Source organism: Exophiala aquamarina (genome assembly GCF_000709125.1).
Source record: "Exophiala aquamarina CBS 119918 chromosome Unknown aczIA-supercont1.1, whole genome shotgun sequence".
In the NCBI taxonomy this organism is placed as follows: Eukaryota; Fungi; Ascomycota; class Eurotiomycetes; order Chaetothyriales; family Herpotrichiellaceae; genus Exophiala; species Exophiala aquamarina.
Window position 1 is genome coordinate 4,707,183 of NW_013550587.1, and position 23,178 is coordinate 4,730,360.

The 23,178-nt window shown below is 50.7% G+C and overlaps 7 protein-coding genes across 7 annotated transcripts; 5 read left to right on the top strand and 2 right to left on the bottom strand.

Annotated features, from left to right (window-relative positions):
* Nucleotides 1-1,806: 1,806 nt before the first annotated feature.
* On the top strand, nt 1,807-2,213 carry A1O9_01658 (uncharacterized protein; the record flags this gene model as incomplete). The annotated part of the gene is made up of 3 exons (XM_013410816.1): nt 1,807-1,932; nt 1,975-2,091; nt 2,163-2,213. The coding sequence occupies 3 exons, from the start codon at nt 1,807-1,809 to the stop codon at nt 2,211-2,213; spliced, it is 294 nt and encodes a 97-aa protein (XP_013266270.1).
* A 106-nt stretch (nt 2,214-2,319) lies between these two features.
* Nucleotides 2,320-2,754, top strand: A1O9_01659 (uncharacterized protein; the record flags this gene model as incomplete). Its single annotated transcript, XM_013410817.1, has 2 exons — nt 2,320-2,639; nt 2,691-2,754. 2 exons carry the CDS (start codon nt 2,320-2,322, stop codon nt 2,752-2,754), a joined length of 384 nt encoding a protein of 127 aa, XP_013266271.1.
* Nucleotides 2,755-3,835: 1,081 nt separating this feature from the next.
* On the top strand, nt 3,836-6,055 carry A1O9_01660 (uncharacterized protein; the record flags this gene model as incomplete). The annotated part of the gene is made up of 6 exons (XM_013410818.1): nt 3,836-3,888; nt 3,941-4,035; nt 4,110-4,243; nt 4,294-5,272; nt 5,320-5,981; nt 6,035-6,055. The coding sequence occupies 6 exons, from the start codon at nt 3,836-3,838 to the stop codon at nt 6,053-6,055; spliced, it is 1,944 nt and encodes a 647-aa protein (XP_013266272.1).
* Nucleotides 6,056-6,921: 866 nt separating this feature from the next.
* On the top strand, nt 6,922-8,874 carry A1O9_01661 (uncharacterized protein; the record flags this gene model as incomplete). The annotated part of the gene is made up of 4 exons (XM_013410819.1): nt 6,922-7,421; nt 7,474-8,224; nt 8,285-8,367; nt 8,424-8,874. The coding sequence occupies 4 exons, from the start codon at nt 6,922-6,924 to the stop codon at nt 8,872-8,874; spliced, it is 1,785 nt and encodes a 594-aa protein (XP_013266273.1).
* Nucleotides 8,875-10,388: 1,514 nt separating this feature from the next.
* Nucleotides 10,389-11,813, top strand: A1O9_01662 (uncharacterized protein; the record flags this gene model as incomplete). The annotated part of the gene is made up of 1 exon (XM_013410820.1): nt 10,389-11,813. The coding sequence occupies one exon, from the start codon at nt 10,389-10,391 to the stop codon at nt 11,811-11,813; it is 1,425 nt and encodes a 474-aa protein (XP_013266274.1).
* A 2,905-nt stretch (nt 11,814-14,718) lies between these two features.
* A1O9_01663 (uncharacterized protein) lies at nt 14,719-15,870 on the bottom strand (the record flags this gene model as incomplete). The annotated part of the gene is made up of 1 exon (XM_013410821.1): nt 14,719-15,870. One exon carries the CDS (start codon nt 15,868-15,870, stop codon nt 14,719-14,721), a length of 1,152 nt encoding a protein of 383 aa, XP_013266275.1.
* Nucleotides 15,871-16,986: 1,116 nt separating this feature from the next.
* Nucleotides 16,987-18,460, bottom strand: A1O9_01664 (acetate kinase; the record flags this gene model as incomplete). Its single annotated transcript, XM_013410822.1, has 4 exons — nt 16,987-17,043; nt 17,108-17,927; nt 17,989-18,260; nt 18,338-18,460. 4 exons carry the CDS (start codon nt 18,458-18,460, stop codon nt 16,987-16,989), a joined length of 1,272 nt encoding a protein of 423 aa, XP_013266276.1.
* Nucleotides 18,461-23,178: the final 4,718 nt, after the last annotated feature.

Here is a 23,178-nt window from a genome sequence, read left to right on the forward strand (position 1 = left end):
CACCCGCTTTCGTCTCCCCCTTCCCCAATAGAGCTGTTTCCCTCGTTTGTTCAAGACCGGCAATGGGGATCTAGGCCACGATAACAGTAACGAGTTTCAAACTCAAGGCTCCCAATATGGTAAACTAGTAGATGGTCCGCCCAAAACCATTACATTCTTTAAAAAGACCTACCGATAAGTAAGGTGTACGTTTCTAGTGAGAACAGGGACCTGAGAATGCGACTTGTGGATGGGTGATGAGGAGTGGAGCCGACAGACATCAGCCTGAGCAGAGGTTTGGACCACTCAGGGCTAACCCTGGGCGACGTTGAGCCGAGACTCAAGATAGCTCAGCTAACACGCTGCAACACTAACTGCTAAAATAATTGCTAGACCAGAGGTAGATTCAGGCTCAAATCAGTCACGGGTACAGCGTCCCACCTACCTACGGAGGCAGAATGACCTCACGAGTTTCCTGGATGCCAAATATGCCTTAGTCGAAGTTAGAAACTTGACAAGGGCCGAAACAAGCCGCGTCAAGAGAACAGGCGAGAGATCGGGGTTTGGGAGGGTAATCCGGGTCCAAAACGAGAGGCAAGCCCGCCTAACCCAAAGGCGAATTTCCCGCCAATGATTTTACAAAAGAACAAAGTCATGCAAGCCCAGGACGCGCGACCGGACCGATCCAAGCGGAATAGACCGTGCGATCTCTGCCGAGCCGCAAAGATATGCTGCCGCATCGAGAGCTCGTGGCCCAGTCGAAAAAAAGGACATGTCCAGTATGCAACAGGGCCGTGCCAACTAAGCACAATCTCTGGCAAAGTGTGCGCCCCTGGAGCCTGAGCTTTGATCTTTATGGCGATCTAGCCGAACAGTAGGATTTGAAGTGTCCCATTGGCAGTGCCCCACATACCACTCGAGATGCTGTATGTGTATGCAAAGGTTGGCGAAGTGAGCAGGGTGGCAGACCAGGTCCATGATGATACGATACCAGCGGCGGTTAGTCCTGGCTTGACAGATCAGGATGCTGTACTGAACTCCTCAGCGCTGGTTGTGGAGTAGCCTGTATGTCAGTTTTGGAGGCAAGTCAAACACACCCTGTACAATAGTGGAGTTTGGTCAGCCTACTTTCCTGCATTGTGAATTGGAATCATACATCAGAATGGCGAAGAAGGCCCTTATACCGACAAAGATGCCCTAACCAAATCCCTCGTCCAGGATACGAATGCCCTCTGTGACTGAAGGCATGATTGGTTGTGAAAATTGTGGCAGAGACCGGCTGCTCCACCGTGAAGGCGTTCTTGAAGAGGTGGTGTGGTGAACGTGATTGTTGGAATTGTTCGTTTCCTCAAGTCAAGAGCCTGTGGTATTGAGGGAAGAAACTGATGTCCAACTGGAGAGGTAGATCTTCTGCACTTCTATATGTCGCACGACCACGTTTAGATCATTGGTAATGAGCGTCTCGACCACCCTCGGCGGAGAAGAAGGCCATCACCAGTTTCCCCTGATGTGGCCGGCCGACAGCTGGAAGTCTGGATCAGGCATAGCACGGCTGAGCGATGCACCCAAGATGTGAATGAAAGATGTGGATCTGACCGGCTGATTCTGCTATGCTGATTGTTGTGCATTTGAAGGAATTCGTAGGAGTAGCATCCGTGTTATCGAATTGCTCACCTTTCATTGGCCAGATGGCTTGTCGATCAACTGGGCAGATGCATTGCCAAAGATGGCCAAGTCATTGCTTCAAACACTTCCCACACAGGCATAAGATAACGGAAAATTTGGAGAGAATATGCTCTAAGGCCAACATATTCGGATGCCAGCATCATGTCGCAGATTGGAGAGCTAAGTTGGAGGACAATCGCAGCGGTCAAGCGGAACTCGATCCACAGCCTCATCCCAGACCAGTGGCATCTGCCCTCACAAATTCCTCCTGCAGAATGGCAAAGAGATGTGAGTGGTGAATAACTTCATCAATTTCTGTCTTTGCGTGAGATCGAGATTACAGAGGCCAACGCTACGGATATAGCGCAGCAAACCGCAACAGGCAAGTGGCGGGCCACGCGAGTCGTGAAAGCCTTTTGCTATCGCGCCGCAATCGCCCGTCAGATGGTGAGTAAGATCTCCTCTGGTGTTGTCAACATCAGTTGTTCAATCAGGTATACTAATCACCCAGGTTTCAGGTCAACTGCCTTCACGAAGTGTGCTTCTCAAAAGCACTGGCTGTGGCGTAGGTTTTAGACGAATATTTCGACAAACATAACAGGCCCATTGGGCCACTCCACTAGTTTCCAATCAGCCTTAAAAGCTCAATTCCATATTCGTGGCATGGAAGCGACCATGGGATATGTTGGATGGATAGGGACATTCGAAGGCAAGAAAGGGACTGGTAAGGAGAAGAAGGTCTTCGAGAGCGAATTGGTACGCGAGCTGAGGAACATGGGAGCGATAATGTACTGTAAAACAAGCTTATCACATACGCTCAAGGCTGGAGAGACAATTAACAACATCATCGGATACGCGTCCTCCCCCAGGAATTGGATACTCTCTGCTGGTGGCAGTTCTGGGGGCGAAGGAGCGTTGTTGCCTCTCAGAGGTAGCTCCTTAGGTAGAGGGACTGATATGGGAGGCAGCAAGGCCTGGAAAATACGACTATCATGGTATGTCGCGTTCTACGTGAGGCTTTATGAGACTAACAAGCACTGTGCCAGGTTACGCCGTAGCGGCCAACATATTGGATTATTCGGCTTAGGTATTTCCAGTGACACTTGCTGACCAAGAGATTGACCTCTTCGAAAAGGAGTATACAACATTGAATGACCTCGACGAGCGGCTGTGGAAAAATTGTACTTTAACTCTTTCAACGATCATGATAGCTGAGAGGCGAATAAGGCTGCTGACGTCTTCTTGAGCAGACAATCCAGAAATATATCACGGCACTCCAGTTGGCGTGCAATTGATTGGTCGGAGATTGGAAGAAGAGAAAGTTATGGCCCTGACGAATGTCATTAGCCAGACGTTAGATCACGAGCGGGATCGGCGTTGTATGGCTGGGCGATGTGGTTGAGTACGAGGAAGCGTAATGTGAACAATGAGACAGATACGATATGTAAAGCTAAAGGGCCACTTCTATAAGATAATGTGGCCCGAGGGAAGGCATTATATCAAAGAATTCCAACTTGCGTGCTAAGATGGACCAGAGTTATCTCAGTCAAGTGTCCTTGTGCAAAATTTCAGGTGTCCAATACTATGCACCCTCAGAACTGATATTAATTTTGTACATTCTCAGAAAGGGACACCTAGAGCTCTAGTGACTGACTGAGAAAGGCTGGTATGAAGAACGAGCAGGCTGAGATATCACGGCGAAGCTGAGCCCAGGGTTCCACGGATGGCCTACGCCTGGGATGATGGCAAGACGGGCGTGGTTAGCCTCTGCTGTGTATGCAGCGGTAGGTACTCCGTATAGCGAAGGGAACTTAGAATCTCGCTAAGATCGACTCGATTTACAGTTCTTACACTGTTTTCTTTTCGGGCGAAGGTGGATTTAGCAGTGGGGCAGGCCTCCCGAATAATGACAAGACCCCAGGGAAGCCCCCGCAATTCAATGTGTTGCGTGGACGTTGCCTAGCCGCCCCGAGGTTCCGTAATCTGCCTGGATGTCTTGTGCTCCCGCTTCAATTATTCCCTTGCATTCATCTGAACTGCGTACGTGAGCGGCCATTCGTGTAAGCAGCCCCAACTTTGAATGATCACGCCTTCAGGTCAATTCACCCTGCTGCTATCATGACGAATCGAAGACAATTCACCAGTTGTGATGCGTGTAGAAAATCTCGGATTCGTTGCGACGCTGCCAACCATGATGGTTCTTGTACTAATTGTGCGCGCCGAAAGAGGACCTGCAGTTTCCAAGTAAGTGCAAAAGCCAATAAATATCTTGATCTTCAGATCTGAAATCTTTCAGTGGATCGAGAAGTTCACAGGTGGTCGGCACCGGCGCCCAAGCGGAAGAAGCAACACTGGAGACTTACAGACTATTGATGGAGAAGCGAGTGTTGGGTCATCCATGGTAGAAAATTTCCCAGACGTACGGAGCAGGTCTGCACGGCAACCACTGTCCACTGATCGCTCAGAATCCATCACTAATCGGAGACAACACGCGCTGACGCTCCACAATGTGCTATGGGATATTTTCACCAGTCTTTATGAACCGCAATTGGGCTTGTGGATAGGGACTGAATGCAATCCTTTCAAGAGGTTGAACACTGTATGTCGTTCGAAAGACCATTTACCACTAGTACTCACTAAACTGGGCAGGCTCCTAAGACATTGATCACACGATTGATGGTGCTGCTAGACAGCTCTTCAGTGCCATTTCCCGACAAGCCAACTGTCGAGACACTCGGGCTCCTGGACATGCACTTATCCCCTGAACACGCGGCAGAGCAGGAGTGTATCATTAATCAAGCGTTGATAAGCGCTGTGCACGCATTTTCCGCCCGCTGGCTGCCACTATGTTGTTTTGGAGAGGTAGAGCCAACGAAGTTGCAACATCTAAAGACGGTGAAAGAACATTTCGTTGAATGTATCTGGAAACGAGCTCAGAAAGATGTCACACAGGTCTTCACACGACCAAGTTATCGTTCGATTCTGGCCCTCTACCTGTTCGGCGTTACTCCAACCTCCTCAAAGAATCCATATCGACGAATTGCCGATCACTGTATGGAAACTTCTCTCCGACATTATGTCCAATTGAGAGCGAAGAAGAGAATCGCAGTCAATTCAGCCACTCCACCATCTGCAGGAAGTGTTCAAGCCTCTGGAAGCATAGATGAGCCAGCCACAAACCAAGCCGCTCTTGAGGAGTTTCAGCATCTAGAGGACACTGCGTATTGGTTTGGTGTTGTCATTGACGGATCCAGGGCCTTGACTCGATGCCAACCGTCCGTACTACTTCCCGGCATGACGGGAGAATCGAATGTTTGGAGCCTGATTAAAAAACAATCTAAGAATTTCAGCACTGTCAACCAGTCAATAATAAACTCGAAGGCCTTATTAACGGACGAGACAGTTACGACAATGGTCCAATGTGGCTTCTCATGTAAAACTCTCTTCTGGAAGGCCGTCTCTCGCCTCCAGGAACACCTCTTTCACCAGACAATTGAAGTTCCCTTTTCGGAAATAATGGAGAGCATAGAACAGGAGATGAATCGATTCGAGGAGACTTTTACCCCTTTCCTGGATAGATGTGGGAGAGACTACATTCTTCTTTCGGAGAAATCGCGAATCAGCTACTGTGAGTGAAGTCCTTTCTAAAGCGTTCGGAATTAACCAATAGGAAAGTAATTCTCAGCTTTCATTTTCACCTAGGAATCCTCATTCTAGTTGACACGCTTGACTGGAACCATGAAGCTTTCCGAACGGACACGATCCTTGATGTTGAAGCCTGTCGGCTCTCCTCGACTCGAGCGATAGTGACTTTGATCAACCTGATGCTATCGCAAAGTGACAATTTCCCTAGTGACGATCCGACAAGCATTATACTAAAAGACCCATACCCTGAGCATACTAGGAATGGCCTTTCCAGGGCCGCATATTCTGTTCTGAAGCTATATCAATCTCTATCGCTCCCTAAGCAAGTAGCAGAGATCATGGCATCGTCTCTTCTTGCTGGATTGGAAGTTCTGCGACAGATTTCATACTCGGCAACAGACTCATTGAACAGTCTTCATGCTGCATTCTCAAAGACGGATTTGCTTATCAGATACCGACAACCTGCACCTTCAACTTATCTGACAGCCGTACCTTCTCCTTATGGGGCAGCATTAACCCCCGAGCTTTTTGAAGAGGCAACATTCAAGCAACTCGACCTGGCAGGCGAGGACCCTTATTTGGTCAACAATACAATTGGGCGACATGAGACATATGAATTTCCCGACGACTTCGCTTGGTTTGACTTGGACAGCACAGAATTTGATTTTATGAATCAAGACTGGTCGTTCCAGGTGAGTCTAATCAGATTGCATCTGGTAAAGATGTGCCTGATCTTGGGATTTAGGATTGCTTTGCAAGTGTATAATTCGAACAGAACTCTCATATTCCATACTTTGTGCATCAAAACAGCGGAGGAGGGGTATTTGCATATCAAACGGGCCAAGCGGTTAGTTACATCATGTGCTCGGAACAACACTTAATAGTATGCGACGTTGGACGCTCTCCCCAAAAATCACGTCCGCTTTTGCCAGAGCCCTTGCGGAAAGCTGTTACTTCTGAAACCAGATAATCTCAGTGTAGCCTTTACGGTGTTCGAATCAACTGGGTAAGCTGGTGTAGAGCTAGACGAAGAGCCGAAACTACTCGTATCTATTGCATTGGACGCCGAAGAAAAGCCAATTCCATGGGAAAATGGCATGGCGGTTCTCATCCGAGCTTTGGAGCACCCGAGGTCTCGGTTCTAAGCCGTGACGCCACAAGAGTCTCGACCAGCGGTCGGCTCCCAGCCAGACTCCAACAATATCTTACTCGTATGACTTCATCCAAGCCATACCCGATGCATAGAGAGATCAAGCACATGATGTGGCACATTAGCATCATGCAATCACTACACTGAGCTAGCGGGAGGGCCTGGATCAAAGTTCATATTCAACCTTGGCCGGAGCACTGTCAATCCGCTCCACAACTTCCGCTCATGCACTTCGAAAGTCGGACGCGATGGAAGAAAAGCACGATCTTACACTCTATCCGAAGGAATATTTCCGCCGTCCGAGAAGCTACCTGAGATACCGCTTGCCAGGGCCCTTCATTCACGATGACTTCTTTCACCAACCTCAAACTTGTAAACTCTCTTACTGTGGCCGAATCATCGCATACTAGGTCGACTTCACTATAGCTGCGCAGTACTGTGTTCTTGTTGAAGTTTGAATGCACCTGAGTTTTATCCAGATCATGGCTACTGAAATCATCCATGCCCCAATGGAAACTATCGATAGCCTAGGGACGGGCATTGACAAAACAGAGCCGAAAGCGGGTGCAGATGAACTGCTACACTCTTCAATTCCACAAGAGGCGAAAAGAATTCTCGTGGAATGTTTGGTGGGAAATGAAAGCCTCGCAATGCCACAGGTGGTCGTTGAGGGTGCACCATACGTCACCTTCACTCCAGAAATTAACTCTTTCATGCCCACTCCTATGAAAATGACCGAGTCCGTCTCTGCTATATGGGCGTGCATTGGCTTGTTCGCTGCAGCAATTTTACAGAGACGATATGATATTCAGCCAAGCCTGGAAATTGCAGTGGATGTACAGGCGGCGACCCTGATGCTTTCGTCTTTGGTCTTATTTGAGATCGAAGGAAAGGGAATTGCAGATGAGGAAGTCAGTGCAAGAGCAGCACATCTTGACAAAGGCCGTATAGGTGAAACGTATCGTGCACTCGCGACGAACATGTAAAAGCTAAGGTTGATCTGAAGTCGCGAGTCTCTTGCTGACATTACGCAGATACAAAACCGCTGATGAACGATGGTTCCAATTACATGGCAGCCTGGACACGACGCCCATGCTTGAAATGCTCGGGCTGCCGCAGCATCAACCGGCGTTGAACGGACCATTGAACCGAGATGCGATAAAAGACATATATAAAACCACAATAGCGAGGTGGGACAGCCAAAGCCTCGAGACTGAAGTCAATGAACGGTGGCGCCAGCCTGGAGTGACCTGCCTCACAAAGGAGGAGTACGCAGCAACAACGCATGGGAAAGCGAACATCAACGAGCTATTGTACAAGGTACACCCAATTCATGAGCAACTGCAACCAACTCCCTGGCCACAGACCGCTACCGGCCAACAACCCCTGTCGGGCATCAAAGTGCTTGACCTCACTAAGGTGATAGCTGGCCCTACGATAACCAGAGTCTTGGCTCTACTAGGGGCTGACGTCCTACGCGCGTCCTCGCGCACAATAGCCGACGCAACATTTGCTCTGTTTGACGGTCAGCTGGGCAAGAGAGATACTGATCTGGACCTGAAAACCATTCAAGGTCGAGCAGCACTCCAGAAGCTTTTGGAAGATGCTGATGTGGTCGTCGACGGCTTCAGGCCAGGTGTCCTGGACCGACTAGGATTTGGGACCAAATGGGCTCACGAGCTGGCGAGGCGGAGGGGTCATGGCATCGTATACTGCCGAGAAAATTGCTATGGTTGGAGTGGAGAATGGAGGGATCGCGCCGGTTATCAGCAAATTAGTGATTGCGTGAGTAGCGAACATTACTATTCTCTGCTTCATGAAGAGTTTTCCTGATATTTTGAACAGGTATCAGGAGCATCCTGGGAACAGGGCAAATTTCTCGGCCTCGACGAGCCAGTCGTACCATTACTCCCAAATTCAGACTACCAGTAAGCCATGAGTCTCCGGTCTGGAATCATCAGTGCATCTGACTTTATTGTTTCAGGACAGGGTTACTCGGAGCAGTGGCGATCATGCAGGCTCTTCTCCAACGAGCGTCTGTTGGCGGATCATATAACGTCGAAGTCTCTTTGACTCAATTCAACAACTGGTATCTTCGGGACGTGGGACTACACTCTGAAGAAACACAGGCATATTTACGAGCATTACACCCCGGTTTCTTGCCGCGACACGACATGGACATATTTGAATTGATCACCAAGACCGTAGAGGCCACAAAGACTCTGCGTGAATGCGATGCGGGCCGCCTCTGGGATCGGGCGAAGTTCGCTACAGGGCCAATCAGGTGGGGAGGTCCTGAAGGCGAAATTGCTACTTACCTTGACTGGCGGAAGATTGTGACAGTCAAACGCGAGAATGATGAGAAGCCCTTGGTCTTGTTTGATTTTAAGAGTGGCTCTTGCCTTCCAGGTTCGGACGAACCCAGATGGCTGTAAGTGTGCATAGAATCACAGATCCTACTCCCCCATGGTATTTTGATCAATATCTTTGACCATTCTGAGTTTTGTACTTCTGGCTTGTTAAGCCCGATGACGGGTTTTATTAGTGGGTTAGATATATGGCGGGTGCACCTGAGCAAAAGGTTTGTTGACCAGTTGACTTGCTGCCATCGTCGGGTTGAACATTGGCAGTACATGTCGAGACACGAAGTGAGTAGCTCCAGCGCGCCAATTCGTTCTCAGCTTTCGATCAAGTTCAAAACAGATACGGTAACAACTATCATCAACATCTCTAACGTTTCCAGTCATGTCACATGTATACTCATATCTCTCTGACTGTGGGTGCCGCTCGTGACCACAGCATTTGCAGTTAGCGTTCTTGGTTGCGTCTCGCATCGCTTTCGAGATACTGCAACCCAAGACCTTCGGTTGCTGTAGTAGTCCCCAGATCACGGTGCACGGGTGGCTGCACTGTGCCCGTAGTAGGGTAATGTGCCTATAGTCTGTCTCAATGACTACCAGAGGTGACCATGCAATAGGAACCTCGGCCGGCCGAGGCGCGTCCGTCGTAGCTGAATCAGTTTGGCTGCTTGACTTGCACAGTTGGATTCGTCGGTTCTCTCCTGGAGGAACCTCAAGCTCCGTAGCAAAGCCATTAATTGTTCAAGGCCCATGAACAGCCTACTGGAAGTGGCAACTTGCAAGGTCCGTAAAGTGAGAGTCCCCACTGTGCTTAGGCACATCTTGTATTCGATGAAGCCGATAGAACCAATTTCGGCGAGGTGAAACTTTTCAAGCTCACTCAGTAAGGCGTTCAGATACAGCTGAATAGCCGATGGCCGTGTGCAGAGCTGCTCGCAGTTCCATGGTTCTGGCGCTTTGCACCTCAAAAACCTCACCAGTACTTGTAGAGTATTTCCTGGGAATTGGGCTCTGTCTCTTCTGATCATTCCACGGTTGTTTGTAATGGCGGGACTGTTCGAAAAGTGTGTACCGTGAAGTGAAGCTGAGCAAAGGACATGGATCCTGGTATCCCTAGAACCTTTGGCGTCCGTGGTGTTAGCAATGGCCAAAAGATTGCCCCAGAAAGGCTCATTTCTATATGCGCTACATGTGAGATGTCTGGCTACATACTTTTCGCAGTATAACCGATCGTTTGTCGTCACAATGCGAGATACCAAAACCCGCCATCCACTGAACTGAAATAGCCGAGACGGTGGCCGAGCGCGGATAATATATCCTTAGGGGCCATCGCTGCCTGGCCGCCCGCCCTTCAGATCATCGGAATTACGCCCGTAAGGCCTCCAATACAGGCAAACCTTGTTTCAGCTTCATCAACTACTGTTAAACATGACTGGGCATTCTGACAAAGCCCGCGTAAGGCTCTCTCACTCACTCTGGATTGCAATCTTTAGATTACCCATCTTCATTCAAGTTGTTGCAGTGATCGATAAATACCTATCGAAGCCTTAAAGTAAGGCAAAATATTCGCCAAGACATAGACTCCCAACATGGCCGGTGCGACCGAGAATCAGCATACCCAAGCGTCATCACGGTATAAACGAAAGTTGACAGAGGCTCGGAGAGAGCAGAACCGACGGGCTCAGAAATTATGGCGCGAGAGGCAAAAGAAGCAGCGGGATGAGGATCTTAAAGCGAAGGTCCTCGAGCAGTTGATGCAGGCGGATTCCATGAGCGAGGAAGTGGTGCTGGAGGATAACGACGGCGGTGCCAATGGAGGAGCAGGAGGAGGCTGGGCTGGAGAGATCACTCAGAGCACCGGGATCAATGCTCCCTTTCATGAACTACCGGCTCTCGATGGACCTGTCTCAGCGAGCAGGATCCCTGGTCCAGAATATACGGATCCAAGTCCTGAGACGCCGGTAAGGCTGGAGCTGGCTGATCCCTATATGCCGTTGCCAGTGGCGGTATATTATTTTGTGCCTCCCGACCCGGACTCAGAGGATATGCGGTACGCATGGCCCATCGACGAAGATATAACGCAGAAGATCTACGTTAAGCCGCCTCCGCATCGGAAAGCAGGAGGCAGTCTGGCGAACACGAGCTCGCTGTCATCATTATCTCACTCTGGCACGACGCCCGCTTACTCATACCCACCGCCCTATCCACTATACCCAGTCACAAGCATCGGCACGCACACACCTCAGTCCATATCGACGAACAGCGAGGGAACCCTACCGTCGCCCTACATCAACCATCTCCAACTAGTTGGTGAATCATGCTTCTCAGCAACATTATCCATCGCGACGTGCCTGGGCATCCCACGCACATCGTACATCAACGATCACCCATCACCATTCACGACGTCATCCAACAGCGCCATATCATCAATACCGATCGACCTCCGGCCGTCAGGCTTCCAGCTCATCCTCGCGCACCCATGCTACCTCGACTGCATCCCATTCCCGCACTTCCGCAACATGGCGGTGTACCTCTCGAGCCTAAAGAAACTCGACCACTGCAGCCTATTTCTGGACCTAATGCACGATGGTCTCGTGTGCTGGGGCCGAGCACGCGCGAACGGCGGACATGGCAGGAGCATGCGCGACGGCGTTGCGTGGAGTAGGCGGAGTTGGGAGGCGAAGCCGTGGTTTTGGCGCAAGTGGGGCTGGTTGGCGAGGACGACGATTGAGGATGTTGATAGTGGGGTGTTTTCGCAGGCGGCGGTAGATGATGAGGTTGACGATGAGGATGGCATGTTGAGCGGTAGCCAGTGGTGGTGGTCTCAGCAGACTGATGACGAGGCTGAGCTGCTGTTGGGAGTGTCAAGCAGGAGGAGTGCTGGATCAAGTAGTGCTGGCGTTGGTCGTAGCGTGGGAGATCAGGATCAAGAGGAATTCGGCAGCATGCTTAGTCGATTGGTGTCGTGCAATGTGGGGATACGCAATATGAAGGATGTTGTTCTGTGGGACTAGGACAGCATGAGGTGGGTTGCGGACATGTATTCTATCTGATTATATATTATTATTATTGGGGGGTAGCGGACCGAGAATGACGGAAATCCTGATTTCTGTTTGGATGAGCAAGATCCTCTTCGGAGTTTCATTCTTTCGATCGAGTGCCAACCAATTATGGGGGGCTCCGTGTCCCTTTTTCATAGCTGATCATCCGTTTGATATCTTATATTGAACCTAATGTACAAGATCATGCCCCTGCGACAGCAATGAAGGAAGTTCGCAATGCCCAACACACCTACCATTTCTTCATAGCGCGTTATGGACTTAGCCAATCACTCACACGAGCCCTACCGCCCCCATAAAATGAGGTACCGTTGCCCACTACTTATTTTGCCGCAAACAAACTACTTCCAGATTGGCGTTGCTGCACAGAGATGAGAGCTGGTTCGGATGTTGCTTTGCCGATCGCCGACAATGTGCCAGGGGTAGTGATCGCTACTCAAGGTATCAACCTCTATCTTCTTGGCTTCGATCAACTTGAGAATAGGCTCGCGGTCTAATTGGAACCCGAATAACAAGGCAGCGTCAGGAAAAGGCCAACGACAATTCCTTCGGCCTCTTGCATGTCAGCCAGTACGTCATCGATGTTCTCTTGCAGGTGCCAAGTTTGGTCCCTGCATCGTTCCGTGACCATGAGACGCTCAGATTGAAGACACGAACCATGAGGAAGGCCAGTTCCAAAAAGCTGTCCCTTAAGAGAGAGGTCTTTGGACTGTGGGTTGTTCAACGGCCTCGCGGGAGATGATACCCTTACTACCACCAGCCCAGTGGACATGTGAGCAAGAAAGCTTATGCATTTATATCGAAAATACCACGAAATTTGCAAGGATCGCTTGACACGACATTTGGCTTCAAGACCCAAGTTTCCAACCCGGCTGAGAGTGCTTCGCCACGGCGGACAAGCTCCAGTTTCTACACCCAAGCACCCGCACCCATGGAGATGAAACTTAATTAAGAACTCGCTTAGTGTTCAGCAGCAGAGAAGAGACAGCGCCGAGGATCACCTCATTTCGTCGAGAAATGGGTTCCTGGTTGTGGTCTTTGCGCAGACAATAGCCGGAAGAAGATCTCGTGAAGCCGACCACGACGTGGAAGGGCTACACATGGGATACATGGGAGCTGCCCAAAGAGGAACGGTGGCTGTTATTCAAGGATAATACCCTTATGTTGACCTTTGCGTCGGTAAGATACTCTTGACCCCCTTGTCGCCATGCTCTCGTTGCTACATGTACGTGTTCAGTCTGGCTCAAGCGGTTTTCCAACTAGATCGGCTACTTCCTCAAGCATCTGGATCAGTACAACATCAACAATGCCCTCCTCAGTGGTATGGAGGAGGATCTTGTCATGTTTGACAACCAGCTTGTGACTAGCACTGGGCTATGTCATCGAATCGAATCTGTTACTGACAAGGCTGCCGCCAAGGGTTGTCATCCCTGCTGTATGTTGATTCTCTGCCCTCGCATTGAGGAGGTTCTCGTTGCGGACGCCGAATCCCACAGCTCGAAGTTGGGTGGGACATTGCGACCATCGCTGCTTCCTCCGTACAATCCTCCAAGGCGCTTTATGCGTTGCGATTTCTGGTTGGCTTGTTCGAGTAAGCACACGCACAACTTGCCGTGTCAGATATAACTTAGTTACTCCTGTCAAACCTCAGATCCAATTTCTATCCTGGTATTCACTGTCTGCTCGGGGCCTGGTACACTCCACGAGAGCTCGGTAAGCGAGCCATGGTATTCTAGCTTGCGAGCTCTTCACGGTTTCCTGCAGGCTGCAGCATGGACCGGACTCAATGGTGTGCGCGGACGCGCTGGGCGACGTTACCTTTCATTCACGGAGGTGCCACTATCAACGTACGTACACAGGTAAATCCGCCATGAGGCGAATGGTTCCCTCGAAAGAATAACCACTAGAATCGAAACCCGGATTCAGTTGATTTCCAATGTCGTGCTTTGCCAAATGCCGCCGTACACCGATGTCCACGGCCGACAAGGTCGTGTACGGGCTGAGTCAAATCGGCTTTGGGGCGGGCCCGCTCATCCTCAGCTGGATCAACGAGATCTGCTCGAGCGACACCGAGAAGCGTGCGTTGCTCGTCGCGGCAGGCAACAACTTTGCCTATGTGGTGCAAGCCGTGGCTCCCAATTTCGACTACAAACTTCCCAGCCGCGAGGGAAGGGCATACCTGGTCGCTTGTTTTGCAGATTCATCTCAGTACGTATCCATCGCCGTTCCTGAGGCCAGCCGACAATCCCCACTAGCTAACCAATTCCTCGTCCGCGGTTCTGTGGACAGCGCTCGCTCAGATCCTGCTGTGGCGAGATAAGCGGACTGCTGCAAAGCGTAGGGTCAGTGATGTTTCTGTCTGAGTCTGAGGCATAGGATGGCTCGACGGGGCCTGTGGTGCCTGCTGATGGAGAGAAGGAGCAGGCCGGTTTAGATGCTGTTGTGGTGTGCCTGCGACTGGACTTATCAACCACTAAGGGAAGTAAAAAAGTGTGTGGCGCTGCGGCCTGGGCAGTCTAGTTTAATATCAATCATCCCTTTGACTGTTTGAAGTGCTGAGGGAGAAAAACACAATCGCACATTCGCACATTCGCAGCCTCGAGTACGTTCTGATTAGTGATTAACCCAGGGGGAGCTGCTGCTCACTAATTTGGTGAGAATGCTTTTAGATCTCAATTAAACTATGTACCAGGTCTACTTTCATAGATATTATGTCTCTGTCTCTGTCTCTGTCTGTCTATTATCTCTCTTTCGGGAACTGAAATCACCACACTATGGGTGGGAATTAAGTAAACAAACCAAATCGTTGGTAACTTTTTCTTCGCTTTGTCACCAGCACAGTGGACGGCTGGGTGGGATGTCAGAGCCCATGCTTCGAAGCCCAGTCCAGAACAACATCATATGCGCCAGTGGCGTTCTTATGCAAGTTTAAGCCATGGCCGGTCCTAGGCTGAATGTACGTCTCGACGCTGCTGCTGCCATTGAACGCCTCGACCGTGACGCTATCCGCACCATACAAACCCGTACAATTAGAGCCGCAGAAGATCAGATCGGCCTCGGCGGCGAGGAACAGCACAGGGCCCTTGAAGTTCGGCGCGGTGGCTGGAACGGCCGAGGCGGTAAGGAACTCGCCGATTGTGAATGGGTACTTGGTTGCCTCTGCACGGGCGAGGACTGCTGGGTCGAAGTACGGGTACTCGAAGAAGGAGTACTGATTCGCGGCGCTGTCGGGCCAGGTGACGAAGCCCGTGCTGTATTGTTTGGAGGGGAAGCGCTTGGGCGCGTTGGAGGACGCGAGGTGGAAGGCGCTGCCTGCGATGAAGAGAAGTTGGTATTGGTTGACGCCTGAGAACCCGGTGAGTACCACACCGTCGCTCAAGGTCGGTGCGACGCTCGCGAGGCCGAGGCTCAATGTACTGCCCCAGGAGTGGCCGACGTGGATGACTTTCTTGGGAACGGGGACTTGAGAGATGTTTCCCGCTCGGGCTAGGAGGGTCAAGGATGCGAGCGTGGCTAGCTCCACGGGAGCTTGGATGTGTTTGTAGGGATCCGCGATGGTGGAGGGTTCGATGCCCAGGCGGTTCCACGAGAGCGTGCTATAGCCTGCTCCTGTGATTCTGTTGATGTAGGAGTACTCTGCATCGTCTGTCGCGTTCGGGAGGTAGAAGTCCCAGTATGACCTGTTGAAGCCTAGGCCGTGGGTGAGAATCTGGAGAGTGGACGAATTTGGACCCAGGACCGCTGGCGTGCAGTATTCAGCCGAGATGTTGAATGTCGTGGTCAAGGAGGACAGGTTCACTTGGGGGGCCGATGGTGTCCGGATCGTGACCTGGTTGGAGAATGAGGTGGCAGCGTATTGATCTGGGAAAGGAGCAAAGGGTGGATCGACGAGGGTTACATTGTCGATGGGAACACGGACAATGAAGCTGGTACAGTTGTACTTGTTCTTGGGCACACCAGCCTCTGCGCCAGCAAGCAGGAACGACAACAGAGTTAACGAGAGGATATGCATCTTTGCTCAAGTGGGATTTGTATAGGCTTGAGATTGAAGCAAAAGCTGAATGATTAACAACAACGGTACTTGCTGATCTTTATATGGGCGTCGACTGTCGGTCATGTCGAGCACGGGTAGCAACACGGCGAAAGAGCTTTCAGTACCACGCCAAGGTAGTTCATGATAATCCATGTCGAAAGCATTCATCAACGCAGGGCAAGCGTGTAAGTCGCCCACTTAAGCGACTGTCGAATGACGTGGGTGAAGCTGCTTGCACCCTTCGCAGTAATAGGCCCCGGCCATAATGAGAAATATTGAGCTGGGTTAGGAAACCCAAAGCATCTAAGCTGTTTGCATTGGCAGCAGAAGCATCCTGGTTCTATTGGTTGATTGTAGCTTGGTCGCATTGGTAGTCCTCAGGCTGGCACCCGCTGGCACCGCTGGTGAGAACTCTCCTGCTTAGTCACTTGGTGAGGAGAGTAAGCAGCGCCACCAAGTGACAAATATCTGTACAGTACTCCGAAAGCCGATACTAAACCAGATCGAAAGAGCTTGCTGCCGCCGGAACCGTGGATTATTTGGAAGGAAATCAAAACATGAGCGACGATGAAGCTTCCTCGCTTCGATCACTGGGATCCCAGCCCCGAGCGCGCTGTGTCTCCGTAGGGCTTTCGGACTTGAAGGAAACGGCACACTTTGGATTAGTCGTGATTTTTCAAGGAAACCAGTTATCCACTGGCAGGCTGGGCCAAGCAACGAATAAGAATGGGTTGCAGGGTCTGGAGGGCTGTCCTTGGTCAGAATATCTCTGCGACGATATGAAAAATTGACAAACTCATATTGTAAGTGCGAAGGACCTGATACTCGATCGATCTTGTTCACCTGACAAATCACTTCCATGATTGAAATTGTTGGAAAGTTGCGGCCAAAGTCATCTCAACGCGGTGCAGTAAAGGTATCCAGCTGGAGGTAGGGCTTCCCTGATTTAGAATGAGAAAAAGGAGATTTATATTTCATGTCTATCGTGAACAATGAAAGATACAATCCCAGGCTCACTCCAATATACTGGCCAGTTTGGTTATTTGGGATGAAGCATGCAATTGTACGCCTAAGTGCCTGGTGTCAGCATTGCGGTCAAGTTTCTGTACTGGCCATGGCACTTTTCGGTATGGAGAATCCAAGAGAGAGATACTAACCATTTCAAACTATAAAATTGGTCAATTTTTCGTGTCCACTGAAAGACTGAAACACTCACATCTTCATCTGTTTCGCACACAATCGTCTGTGGTTTCTTACCGTCCGAACCAATATCCACAACGTCGCCTCCTTCGGCAGCCCTTTCGTTTTTCGCGTCATCCAGAGAGAACCCCAGACATGCCACTTTTTGGGTTACGACACTTCGAAGGTAGGCACTCTTTTCGCCAATGCCTCCTGCAAAGACCAAAGCATCTACCTTACCATCGAGCTTGACGTAGTAGTTGCCGATGTACCCAACTACTCGATCGACAAATATGTTAAAGGCAAGTTTGTGCGTATCAGGGGCGTTCGGATCAGCAATGTTTGCGAAGTCGCTCGTGCCCGTCAATGCCAGCCAGCCACTACGCCGATTCAAAATATCTTCGGCCGTGGAAATATGCAGATCTTTCGTGCTGCTGGGGCTCAAGGCACTGGCGTGGGAGGTGTAATGAAAGACCAGGCTGGGGTCGATATCGCCAGACCGACTGCCGCCCGGCAAACCAGAGACAGGGGTCAGGCCCATGGTTGTGTCTATGGACTGACCATTTTGGATCGCGCATGCTGATGCTCCGCTTCCAAGATGAAGCGCGATCAGATTTGTCTCGGATTGCGGCTTGCCTAGGTGTTCTGCCACCCGGCGAGTGATATATTGATAGCTAAGTCCGTGGAAACCATACTTGCGCAGTCCCTTCTCTCGAGCGATCTTCTGGTCGATAGCATAGGTCTTGACATAGTCTGGCATGGTATGATGAAATCCAGAGTCAAAGCATGCGACATTGACGACATTGGGAAGGTCATCGTGACACGCAGTCATTAGACTGACCGCAGAAGCATTGTGCCTGCGAGGATGATGGGGTCAGCGTGGGAAGTTTCGAGGTGGAGGGAGTCAAGTTAGATTACAAAGGGGCTAGATCAGAGAGCTTCTCGATCTTTTCAAAGGTGCTTTTATCGATCAATTGGTCGTCCTCGAAGTCGCCGCCTTGCACGGTTCTATGACATGCATAGTGGATGTCGTCTTTGCTCGAGACTTCGGGGACATCAGGGTCCGAGAGGAAGGCATCTAGGACGTATGCAAATGCTTCCTTGTGGGTATGGATGGAGCCTGCCTCGGCCGTCTTTTTCTGATCGCCCCGGACATATTTGAATTGGGCTGGTGGTTGATTGATTGCCGACTAATTCAATCAATGAATGAATGGGTAGATGGTTAGTTGTCGTCGTCTGGGGCCAAAAAATCCTCGGCTTTTCTTACGATTTGAGCGGAAGCCAGCCGCCGGAGCAGCTTCTCGTTTCCTTCGCCTTGGTGCACTTCTTTGAACACGGTTGTTTTCAACGAAGATGAGCCGGCATTTATTGAAAGAATGATGTTGGCCATGATGAAGCGATATTGGGAATTCTCCTCCGCTTCAATCTGGATGTTTGATGATGACTTCTGGCTTTATGAGGACTTGAGATGGCAGCAATGATATCAGACCACCAGAGACTAGATACGAGTCACCAGTCACCACTCGTAACCCAGCGGTAGCCAACTACCACTGAGCTTAGTTAAGCTTCAGCACAGGTACCGCGCTCCACAGGCACCACCAGTACATTAGGTACAGTAGCACGCATAGCCAATACCACCGAAACTGCCTGTCACGGACTCGCAGGGATGGATGTGCAAATGACAATCCCATCATGAGGGAAACGCCGCGAATAAGCTCGTCGATTACATCACCTCACATCTATGACATTTGTCTTGCCGGACTCTCCGCGACTCCGTGCTATGAAGCCACTTGAAGCTGCGCACTACAGCACCACATCCACTCCTGCTGACTGTGTATAAAACTTCCAGGTTGTTGTTGAGAATCTGTCCCTGGTTCGTCTCAGTGCCCGTTTACTCAGAATGCCAGAAATCTACTTAGTCCTCATCAAACTTCTCGAAGGAACTTGATTGCATGGTCACCAAGAAGGATGAAGAAGATATACAATGGATGTCGACTGTTCACCGTCAATAATAAATGATAAATAATTTGGCTGATGAATGCGTATCTGGGTAGGGGAATGCATCGGAAGGCATCGATTACTTCGGGACTCTAAACCCTATGCTTTCATACGAGCTAGCTATACTGATTCTTTATCGGGAGAAGAATATAGTAACTGGAATTGGCAGCGAATGGCGATGGGTAAATAGCCTAACATGCGAGAACCAGATCGACCAAGTGGACGAGGAGAGAAATTCTCGCCGTCAGCAACAACACGTGGATACTGTATGATCGGAATGTGACTGGGTGACTGAGGCGAGAATTTCAATCTGTATCATGCGTGGTGCACGCAGAGTGACCCTTGCAATTGGCTCCGAGCCGATTTGGCTGCATCAGATCCCATGAAACCCGCGGTTGAAGGCTGAGTGGATATCACACCACGACCATCAGTTCATCACGTCCGTATTGTTTCGTGGGCAGTGAGAATTTCCCGTGGTCGCATTTGCGTTGGTGTATGCGTTGTATGGGCGCAGGCTCAGGAATGCAGTGATGCAGTGATGCAGTGATGCAAGGAAACAAGTTTCCATTCCCGCCCGAGCACCTGTACCTGTGCTTACCTGCAGAGTCACCCAAGAGTGTACGCTCGGCACGGGATCAAACGCGAATTTGCTCGGCTTTTCTTTCAACATCCTCCACTCTTCGCCTCTTCCGGCGTCGAAGGGAAAAAGCATTCGAGATGTGCCCACGAATTGTTCTTCAGTCTCTTGTAACCTATCTGCACCGGACTTTTTGTATTTTTGGGACTAGATTGAAGATGGCCGTTTGCAAGCCTCAAAAGGCTTATCATTGGGGACTGGGGACTGGGGCTTTTGCGGGAGTCTTGTCGTGGCGATCAGGCGGTAGCTTGAATTAATTGGGGACAGTCTTGTGGGTTGCGGGATGCGATGCGCGAAGGAAGCGAGTGCGGTCATCCTCGAAGGCGTTCATCTCCAAGAGAACGGTCCTTTACCCAGCGGCCTTACCTCGTACCCCAGGCTTCTGTGAAAACAGTCACTGATGATCCGCTACGTGCTTGTACACCGACAAGATTCCGTTGTGTGACTTCCGACATGCCCGTGATATTTCGACGACACATAGTAATTGAATGCACTGCGGTCTGCATGCAATTCCGTTCCGAGAATGGATGGCATGGATGGGCCGCAGATCCAAAGGGAAACCACCGGCGTGGAAAATAAGGTCAAGGAAAGTGCGTGGGAAGTCGGGAAGGCAAGAGCACCGAGGTCACCAGGGCTCCTTCCAACTTTTCAATAATAAGAATTTGAGGGCGCCTGTCGTTTGTGTTGCACGGCAGGACCGCCAGCATAAGGCTCCTCGGACAGGTGCATGCCTGCTGTTTTAAGGACCAAATCGGAGGATAACATTTCCCCCCGGTTTGGCTCGTTATTGTTTTCCCAGGTTCATCAAACACCAAAGGCCGAGGAGGATGCGTCATGGTCACCAACAACAAAATTAGGTGAGGGAGCCAATAAGCACGTTCGGATTGGTATGTGCTCGAGCTTCTTAGGTTCTGAAGTGGATGGTGCATGTCATGCTGATGCAGGGCTGTTGGGCTCGGGTCAGGCACAAGGGTCGAAGGGTCCAGAGGCATCTCTCCACCCCCCTCCGACTTCGGCAGCGAATTTAGTGCCCGAGTGCTCGTGAGGAAAAAAGGGCTGCACCTTATTGATGCAGTCAGATGGGATGTTCGCATGAAAGTGCGAGCAGTCAAGCACCGGCATAATAGCCGTGGTGTGACTGGCTGAGGAGACTAACGTCGTCTGACGTTTGCCTCGACGCACATGTCAGTGGCTCGACTAGAGGAACAGAAGAGAGAAACGTTTTCTTGCAACGTGATCATGGTGCGGCGAGTAGTTTAGAGCCATCTGGTCATGCAGTAGATAGATGTACGGTACTCGGTCCGCCGTAGAGGATGCAAATCTAGCGAAGAGCGAAGAACGACAAGCCTGGGGACGCGTGGGGTGGACATTGGAGTCTGTTGGTCGCGTACACGTGCTCACCAAGGAGATGCTTCTTTGGAAAGAACGATTCGACCAGCACACCTACTAGTAGTACATGCTCACTAGGTACGAAGCGTCATCATGTGACTCAGAAGGGCATCAAGAATTGATCGTATGATTGACGGGAGATTGTGCACTGTATGTACATAGTTACTGACTGTCCCTCGCTGTTGGGCTGGAGGATGGCCTGGCCGGGGCATTACTCGCACTCGGAGAGTGGTAGTGTCTTGCAAGGCAGGTGGGGTTTGGTTCTTGTGAAAGAAGGCAGGAGCCATCGAATCAGGCAAACGGGAGACTCGCGCACTCGTACGGAGTACACTCGTACAGTAAGTACGGAGCAGTAGGACCGAGTTCCCTCGACTCCTGCCCTGGGCCCTTCCTCGTACACTCTCCCACCCGTCTTCTCTTCGCCTTGGTAAGCATCAGAAGAAGCAATCCATAAAAATTTTCTTTCGTCCACCATGCATTCGGGCAACCTCGGAAGAACCTATTCTTACGACTCGGGCTTCTGTCGTACCAGCCTTGCTAGGAATAATGTGACAGAAGTCTGACCACCCGTAGAGGACATACATACTCGTAGATACGATTCGCACGAGCAGATCTATCAAGAGCCTGATCATACATAGATACCTGCCCACTTCGGGTGCTAATCCCCATGGTAGCATTCCGCTGTCAAGGCCGAGGCATTGCTCTGCGCTCTTCTCACAGGCATGGCACGAGCTGTTCCGCGTGGTAAGCGAGTCGAGAACGCTGGCCACCTCCTACATTCTGCTGGCCTTGGAGGAGGGCCCTCCACTGGAATAACAGTGCCCTAGCAGTCGAGGAGATTTCCAAGCGTCTAGACGTGCAGGTGGAGTGCATTATGACACACAGTTTTCTATGCAGACTCCCGGAGATCCAGGGTTAATAATTATTGTTGGGCTGAAAAGGGTAACATCCAAGGGAAGCTCTGGGAGAAAGGACACACAAGGGCCGGTCGCGGAGAAATGACCATCACTGCTGAGATTCCAACTGGTAATGGTTGTAAAAAGAGAGGCTGCCATTGGACCAGGAGGTCCTTATCAGCACATGCACAATGATTTAGATTATGCTTTGGGATGGAGACGTGCATGATGGAGACATGGAGGCTTCGTATGCACCCCTGTCATCTCATGTATAACCGGAGACTGGCGACCATCAACCGACGCCATGGTGCACTATGGCCAACAAGGTCGACAGGGATGCGCTCTTGTCCCTCGATGCTGCTCGGGTCCCCTCCATTGCATGCCCCCACCCTGCGACGAAGAAGCCCCGAGGGGCTTAACTTACAGGGCTCCAACATAGGCACGGGCGTTGACACGGGCTCGCATTTTGGGTTTCTCCCCCTCCTCGCGCCCGGCTAATGGACACTTATAGGCTTACTTCGTGTTTCTCCAGTTAAAAGCCTGCCCTAAACACCAGCCTTATTCCACCACCGCGCCAGTAATCCGTATACCCATGCTCCCCACTATCAATCCCTGTCACCTATGACAACACGTCTCTTTTTTCATCCACCCTCTGAATACCGAGCAGCCCACCAGCCCACCAACCAACAAGACAGTAGTGCTACTCCTGCTGTATTGCCCAGTTCTCTCGTGAGAGCCTGAGCATTGAGGCAATCGACTAGCTTTTCGCCGCCTGCCGGTAAACCCAGCTGCCAGCTGCAACCTCGTTAGCTGGAGCCACCCAGAGCCCAGATTTTCACCATCTCAGAGCTCCGGATTGGGAGTCAATCTTCACCACCAGTGGCCCATTCACAGCACGCTAGCGATCGATCTTTGAAGCACCAGGCAAGACCGAGAGAGACTGGCGACTGGCACACTTCCTTCGACAACCCCACATCCCAGAACCCAATTTCTTTCTTCCTCTTGTCCACCCTCTCGTCCATCTTTTTTTTGCATCCTCACCCAGCACTCTGTCCTCTCGTCTGATCGCTCTACCATCACCACAGACGATCCTCACAAGCTCAAACTTGACAGAGAGACAGCCTCCTTGCTGCCCCAGACAGATCTTGGTATTACCCCAGAGGACCACCCTCCTGCTCTACCACAGTC